Source organism: Ischnura elegans, chromosome 4 (assembly GCF_921293095.1).
Source record: "Ischnura elegans chromosome 4, ioIscEleg1.1, whole genome shotgun sequence".
Lineage (NCBI taxonomy): Eukaryota > Metazoa > Arthropoda > Insecta > Odonata > Coenagrionidae > Ischnura > Ischnura elegans.
The window spans coordinates 93426968-93435658 of NC_060249.1; the positions used below are offsets into that span (position 1 = coordinate 93426968).

General features: G+C 40.5%; 1 protein-coding gene across 1 annotated transcript; it reads right to left on the reverse strand.

Annotated features, from left to right (window-relative positions):
- Positions 1 to 357: 357 nt before the first annotated feature.
- Positions 358 to 8312, reverse strand: LOC124158189 (dentin sialophosphoprotein-like). The gene is made up of 3 exons (XM_046533377.1): positions 8251 to 8312; positions 663 to 895; positions 358 to 554 (listed from the first exon to the last, which is right to left on the reverse strand). The coding sequence occupies exons 1-3, from the start codon at positions 8310 to 8312 to the stop codon at positions 358 to 360; spliced, it is 492 nt and encodes a 163-aa protein (XP_046389333.1).
- Positions 8313 to 8691: the final 379 nt, after the last annotated feature.

Sequence of the window (8691 nt, forward strand, 5' to 3'; positions counted from 1 at the left end):
GGGCTCAGGAACACCGTCGAACGTCATCTCCGTGGAACTGTCCCAGAGTTCATGCGGGAAAGGAAAAACAAGCGGCATCCGGGGGTTTTTTGGGTCGCTGAATTCAAATATGGCATCGGCGAACCTCCCCCGGACACCTGGTGCACCAGAACCTGGACCTGGACGTCATCCCCAAGAACTTTCTTGACATTATCGACAAAAACAACCCGAAAATTATCGGAGGCGTGTTTTTTGAGGCGCTAAATCCACCTGGTGCGCCGTACCCTGGCCTCGAACGTCTTCTCCGTGGGGCTCTCCCAAAATTCTAGCGGGCAAGGAAAGAAACTCGGCGCCCGGGGTTTTTTCGGGTGGCTGCATTCAAATATGGCATCGGCCACCGTCATCACTATCACCACCGTCATCAATATCACATTCGTTATAGCTATCACAGACGCTATCGCTATCACCTTCGTCATAGCTTTCACCGCCGTCATTGCCATCACCACCGTCATCACTATCACTGCCGTCATCGCTTACACCACAGTCATCGCTATCAACTCCGTGATCGCTATCACCTAAGTCATAGCTATCACCTTAGTCATAGCTATCACCATCGTCATCGCTATCACCTACGTCATCTCTATCACCGACGGCATCCCTATCACCTTAGTAGTAGCTATCACCTTCGCCATCGCTATCACCTACGTCATCACTATCACCGCCGTCATCACTATCACTGCCGTCATCGCTATCTCCACAGATATCGCTATCACCTTCGTCATAGCTATCACCTCCGTCATCACTATCACCACCGTCGTCGCTATCAAATTCGTCATATCTATCACAGACGTTATCGCTATCACCTTCGTCATAGCTTTCACCGCCGTCATTGCCATCACCACCGTCATCACTTTCACTGCCGTCATCGCTTACACCACAGTCATCGCTATCAACTCCGTCATCGCACCAGGTGGATTTAGCGCCTCAAAAAACACGCCTCCGATAATTTTCGGGTTGTTTTTGTCGATAATGTCAAGAAAGTTCTTGGGGATGACGTCCAGGTCCAGGTTCTGGTGCACCAGGTGTCCGGGGGAGGTTCGCCGATGCCATATTTGAATTCAGCGACCCAAAAAACCCCCGGATGCCGCTTGTTTTTCCTTTCCCGCATGAACTCTGGGACAGTTCCACGGAGATGACGTTCGACGGTGTTCCTGAGCCCCAGGAGGTCCGGGTGTCAATTTGAACATCATAATCGTGATCAGCAATCTCAAAAACCCCCGAGTACCCGTTCCGGGCCAGTTCTGACTCTTTTCTACAAAGTTATTACGTTTTCCAAAGGGCGTCTCAGAAATTGCATTTTCCGAGTGCATTTCGGCCTGCAACAATGCAACTAAAGGTTTCTCCCAAATGAAACTATGGTAACTTTTTTACAAATAATTTTTGCAAGCGAATGCAAAAAACCGCATTCCGATCCGTCCAGGACGCAAAAATTTCTTTATTATGGCCTTTTTTCGCGTATCTTTCCTCGACTATAACAACAATGCGCTTATCGCTAGTCGCCTGCGGCGTCATTCGGAGATGGTTAATGTCATCCAATGAGTGCAACGATCCCTCCTGTGAACCATGCTCAATCCGGCAGTGTGATCACATTCACATGAGGCGCAAAGAGAAAACTTGACGTGGAAGAAGAAAACTAACAGTTTTTTTTAAATCAGCATGCCTATTTTACCCTACTCTCACAAGAATCCTGACGGTTCAAGGCGAACCCTCATAAGGGTACCGGGGCCAGGAACCAAGCCCGAGGCTTATACGCCCGGACACCCGTGGAGGGGCTGGATGGGAAGGAAAAAGGATAGAGGCGCCGCACAGGGGTCCCAAATCGAAAAAAGCTGGCCAAAATTAATTACGCCGTTGTTATTATGTATATATTTGACCTAAAGGTCTATTCTTATTGTTTTTGACCCGCTTATTCTGAATTCATAACTACTTTTTATGTATTTGCAATAATTTTATTGCTATTTCACATTTTGTTTAAACAATTAATTTTTTTAACATTGGAATTTGAGATTATACTGGTGATAGTAAATTAAAATTATACATATCATAAAACTGAATTAGTTATTTAAAACATACATAAATGCATATAAAATGACTGCATTGTTTATTTTTGGACAAATTTTGAACAACTTATTTTGAATGAACCAAGAGAACATTTTCTACTTTCTCATTTGTTTGATCGTATTTGATACGAAAAATAAGTTAATATTAATTGGAAATTTATATTATAAGTATATTATTAATATTATTGTACTGCATTAATTGTTTAAAAATTATAATATCTAATTCTAATTAAGTAGATAATTTTATAGTTCCTTGTAACGTGCCAATGGATTTGGAAGCAATTTTAAACGGGGTTCCGTATTTCACAAGTTTCAACGGAGGCATTATTACAATCATTAAAATGCTATAAACAATATTTCATAACTCCTATAACTCAAGTTAAACGCCAAATTTATTGATACGCTTGCAATAAGCTCTTTACGAAGTGAGGCATCAATTTAACGAGCACATGATTTGGTACGAAAAATTAAATGAGATTTTCCATTAATTTGGGCTTTTTTAATTATCAAAAAAATAAGTTAACATTTCTCCTTATCTTTCTCAGTCATTGTTACGAAAAAAATTTAAATACATTCATGATCACTATCCGACAAATCCTCATCACAGTCGTCATCCACTCAATTCTTCCAGGATTAATAAACTCTTTACCTCGATTGGTAATTGAAGTAATTTCCTTCTTTGAGCCTTAGAAATACTTGATATCATTGCATCTGAAGTTAGGAGTAATCTTTTAAACAGGTCTTCATTCGTTGCTATCCAGGAAAATTTCCTTGCATGGTGCTCCCTGAATCTTCTTATGTCCTTATTCCTCGCCTCCATTGCCTCCTCGGACAAGTGGACAATAGGAAGGGCAGCTTCTTTAGATGTCCGTCGGAGGAGCAAGTACTGATGTTTCGTGAAAATACCAGAAACGATCATGGAAAGGGCTTCTTCGTGGGAGATTTTACTTTGCCTCACATCCTTGGCTCTCCATTTTGATAACACTCGCCGCGCTCTTGAGAGAGTGGTTGTTGTCACCTCATTTATTATTTTCGCCACGAACTCATCACCTTTGCTTCGATAACTCATGGATGCTCAACTGGCGATGTGCTAGCTCTAAGATCCTCCGTTTTCCATCTCTAGGCCCTTTCACTGGACTTCTCAAATTGTTTAAATAAAGGCGAAGGAAATTTCAACTTCTCATTTAGGCAGTCAGCGAACTTTCTTCTAAAAAACCTGTCATTTCTTTTTCTTTCCTTCCACCGGCGAAGATAATTTGAGAGAAAAAACACTTCTCCGCAATTTTTTTAGGATTACTTTTGAATTAACGTCCTCATCTAACTCTATCTTGTTGCTCCAGCAATCCAATAAGTATTGGTTTTTAAACGATACAGACCCTTTTCCACTTTCAAGAAATTTTTCATGCATCTCAAGACGCGTGAAAATTTTCAGAGTTATCGAACTAAAACACTATGGGCACTCTTCTTTAACCCCACAAGTCTTCTTTAAAAAGTTCGAGGATACTCGACTTTTTCAAGACTCGATCTTCACGCTTGAGGAAACTAACTTTCACGTCTTTCGTTTGGCAAAATCTGAGTAAAACTGAGTTTTGGCGAGAAAATTTCGGGCAAGCGATGTCTAGAAGTAATTTGGGGGTTCCACAGTGTGAGGTTCGCGATGCTATTATCTATATTTTCTAGTAAATATCACATTTGAAAGGTGAAAAGGCTTACTCCGTTCATCCCCGGTGGCCAAAGTGCAATTCATAACAAGTGTACAGAGAGCGGTGGTGTCGTTTTCCCGATGGGCGCAATCAATAGCCTAGGCCTTTTCGGCCGTCGTTTGCCCTGCATGTGGTTGAGGAGGCCGCTAAGGAGGCGACAGAGGGGCAATGTGCCGCGTGAGGGCGAAAACTAACCCGTCTAACGGAAGGAAAGGGTGGAGTAGCATTTGAGGGATTCTTTTTTGTTTTGAATGCATTCATGTTTTTGAGGATTACTATAAGCACAGCTGCGAACTTTCGTTCCATAAATATATCCTTCCGCTCGAGTCCTTAAGCAATTTTTATGAGAGCATGGGCACGCGTAAATAAAAGGTAAGGTCAAATGGAAACTATTAATGATAAAACGTTCTACGTATGACAAGAGATGTTTATTCATAGGGTAAATATTTTTTGTAGAAATAAAATATCCAACAATGTTGAATAACACCCATAAATACTGGATTTCCTCGAGCCCTACCACGCGCCAGCCAGGCCGCCGCCCGCGTCAGCGCATTGCATCATTACAGTTAAATCAATGCTGAGGTCGGAGTAGCAACTAGTAGCAAAAATTTTCTTCACTACTGCGTTGCATATACTTTTCCCTTTGTATTGGTGCAAAAGACACCGTGCATTCACGTGCCTTTCTAAACGATATTGTACATTTTATTTGAAAATTCGGGTAAAAAACACTAAAAGTTACAAAATATATATAAAATAGTAAACATAGTAAAATCCGAATAAAATTTATGTCCCACTATGTAATAATGTTCATATTTGTAGTTAAAAATGTTTTTGGCCAAATATATCGCGTAAAGGTTGTCCTGCATGACGCTGAACTTCCTCAAAATCGACCGATTTCACGCAACTGTGATTTTTACGGTGAATGCTCCATGTTTGACGGATCACTGCAGCCGCTCTGATGAACAAAAATACTAACTTAGTAGTGTATTTTGTAGACCATATCCTGTAGAATCCGAAAATAAGGTTCAAAAATTCCTTGAAAATTTTCGAAAAAAACGACTTTTGGCCAGCTTTTTTCGATTTGGGACCACTGTGCGCCGTCGCGATCGGAGCCCGCCGACGCCTCCGGGAAAAGGATAGGAATGGAAGGGAGGGGAATAGGGATAAAACACCCCAGCGCTATAGAAGCGAAGGGGGCCCTACCTAGCGAAACCAAGCATACGCAATTATTCTTCTACCAATTCTAGTAGATTTTCCTATGAGGAAGAAAAATCTATCGATCGAATCGGTAGATACCCTACTCTCACAGCTCAAAATTCGAAGTTAATATAAATTGTGTTAAAAATTGTTCTCCAGTGTAATTTGTCTGTACCAAAAAAATCTACTGCGCAACGCCGCCATAAAAAAATGCATATCTGTCAAAACCTTTAACCTAAAATATTATTTATTTATTTGAAATAAACCCAAAAAATTACATGAGACCTTTTACATTGGATTTTTAAACATATGGTTAAATAATAAAGCGTAACAGGAAACAACGACGAAAAAACATGATTAAATACACTCAGATATCACGTAATACTTCACTTCCATGAACGTCTCATCCGCTCATTTGTTATTTGGGAAGGGGGGGAGAAAGAAAGAGGGATTTAAAGAGGAAGTTTCATGATGGCGTTCGTAAATGATGAAATTGATGATGTTATATCAACATATGGAGCTTTGATGGAATTGTAGGTAAGAGGTAGTCGGTAGGTAAGGGATCTCTGGTCGCCGATAAACGGTGGAGAGGTATGATTATTTATTATCTCGATAATAGCATAAGTTGAGCTTATTTTTTTCAAATTTGTGTTTCTTGTTATTATGGTTAATATTTCTTTTGCTGTAGCATTTTTTGTTCGGTTAAGAATAGGTGACTTTTTGTTTGTGTTTGTATAAAATCCGGCTTGAAAAATAGATCAATTTGCCATTCTTTAACTATATTTCATGCATTTGCTATTATCGGTTGTGTAATAAAATGGAATATCATTGTAATTATTTGTATTGTATTTAATGTAATGTACCAGCAAACTGTAATTTTATATTATTTTTGCCCTTAAGGAATTTTTCCTGAACAATAAATATTTTTCTATCTATCTAATCGTGAAGAAAGGGTTTCTCGGTCTTCCCACCGAGTGATTTCCTCCATGTCTCCCGACGTTCCGAAAAGCGACTTGCCTTTCATGCTCAGGGGATATTCTAATGACATGCATTACACCAATAAATTGAATACGCCGGGAGAATCTCAGATCTTACGCCGCCGTAATCTTTCGCTGGGACTGTAGAATTCCACTAAGGATGAGACATGAGACGATATCTCCCACGCCTCAAGTTTGCAATACGGCAGGAGCAGCAGAGGGCGAGGTTGAGAGGGAGCGATGCCTCGAAAAGAGATGTGTCAGTCCCTATCCCTCCTGAAAGCTGGTAACAACTGCTCAAGGAGGAAGAGACGTTAAAAGCCAAGACCATGAGGGAAGGTCGGGAGGGTCGGTGGGGGAAGGGTGGAGGAGGACGAGATAAGTGGAAGGTTGCCCGGCGCAGTTCCTCGTAACCGTGGCCAATTTTCTGCGCACTTATTCCAGGCTCCTCCGCGGAGCCCACCCGCCTCACGCTAATTATTATATCTTCCCATTGCGAAGACCCCCTTCTCCTCGCCCCTTCACCCAGATTCCCATTCCAACCCCATCCAAGCAGCCCTCGCAATTGTCATCCTGTCGCCTTAACGACCTTCCCCACTCGCGACTCTTTCTCTCCCCTCCTCTCTCCTCTGGAATCCCGATTCTGCTTCGAATCTTCTGTCTTTTCGCCACGGGGAAACCGATGGCGAAGCCGATAACGTGAACTTCGAGGATGAATGGAGATAGCGGGCGTATGATTGTACGAACAAGGAAGCAAAAACTAGGTTCTTTTGTAATGTCTTTGTTGATAGGACATTTTTTGAAACAAAGCCTATTATTTCTATCCAATATGCTGGTGAGCACCTTCGCCAATACACATTTTTATTAAAACCAAGGTTAGGAAGCAAAATTCGTCAGCGTAAATTTAGTCTTTGGTATTAGATTTCATAATCGTCTACATCGTAAGTTCATTATTTTTGCTGCGACAAGAGACTCAGAACTACTGAAAATACTTGGACAGCAGATTATGGAAAGTGGGACAAAGTAATGCAGATATCAGGGTGGTAATAAAGTATTCAAGGAGGGTCACTATGAATAGGAAAGAGCTAATGATAGGATCTTATAACAGTTAAAAGACAAAAACTACCGATGGGTCTTATATAGAGATTGGCGATTTACAGAGTTCAAACGTATATTCTGAGAAAGAAAGATGAGGATAAAAATGAGGGAATGAAAAATATTCGAGAAGGCGAGATAAATGGCCAGTCTCAACACTACTCCCTCACCGGATTAATTATTATCGGCAGGTCCTCCGAAGTCTGATAGGCAGGAATTCAAAGAACAATACTTTGCACGAGGATCAACCTTTAAGGAAATAGAGGAAGCTGAAGCTTGAGCATTAAAGATGAAGAAAAGGGGGAAAGGTGAATGGTGAGAACGGGTGTCAAGGATTTCGTGAGCAACTGAAGACAACGCGGTCGACTTACTTTCGTTTTTAAATAATGAGATACAGCCTGTACTCATGACGGCCTAGGCCTTAACCTACAGCTATCTCTGATATTTTTTTAAATTATTTTAGGTCAATTTTAATGATGACAAACCTTTTCGTTGGAGATATTATACGATTTGAGGTTAAATTATTCTTAAGAATATCAGTAGAGAGTGTTTACAGTCTTGATATAGTCTAACACACTAACAACACAGAATGGAAATGCTCCTTTAAAAGTCAACTTCTTGGCGGTAAATTACCAGTCTGTTTATCATTTCAGGTCCCTTCTCTCGATTACAAAGGGTCTATATTACTTAATTAATGACACAATGCATCAATTAGTGGTTTTCTGGCTTGCAAGTGACATTATAACAAATTGCTTACAAGTTATAGTATTGGTTTCGGCTGAAAACGTCCACTCTTTGTCGCTAGATACATTTGCGATAAGTCCCGATGAGTCCAAGATGACCCGAAATGAGATAACAGGGTAGGAAGGAAATATCTAGAAACAACGGGGAATGAGGTTCCAATCGTATATCCGAATTAATTCTTTACTTCCGAAAATGGTTATTTTAACCGAGACTACTATTCAGGATCATGAAAAAAATATACACGAGGCAGCCCTAAAATTATCATGAGGAAAATGCTAATACGATTACATGAATAAAAAATTACTCCAAGGCTAAAATAAAAACAAACTTGAGAACGATGAGAATCGGGTTGATGATGACTTTTCATTGAATAGTAGATCAGCAAACGACGAATGCGGATGGAAAAATTCTGCATGCAAATGGGAAAAATCCTACCTATGCAGAGGATTCTTCTGGCTGCTTCCACCCAGGACCGTTTCTCCTTCCTTATGAACCATCGTCTCATCTGTCCTTGTCCTTCCCTGCGAAACTGTCGTCCCATTAGTATGGAACTATGCCGAGGAAAAAACAGAACACGTGAATCATCCACACTCCTTCCCGTACCACTTTATTGAAATCCACCTTTATCTTCATACGATGCATATTGGCCACCGATTCCTTGCACTTTTCAGTAAGGGGATCTCTGAATTTTCCCCGCAGACAATCCGTACTGCTTACTTTCACAATCACTCTGGAAAATAGATAAATAAATAGGTATTAATATATCTTTTCACGCAACATTCTTCAATAAAATTAAATAAGATGGCATTATTTATGGATGTAGTTGCATTTTTTTCAGGTGATATGTATGTTCTTACTCAGAATTGATGTTATTTC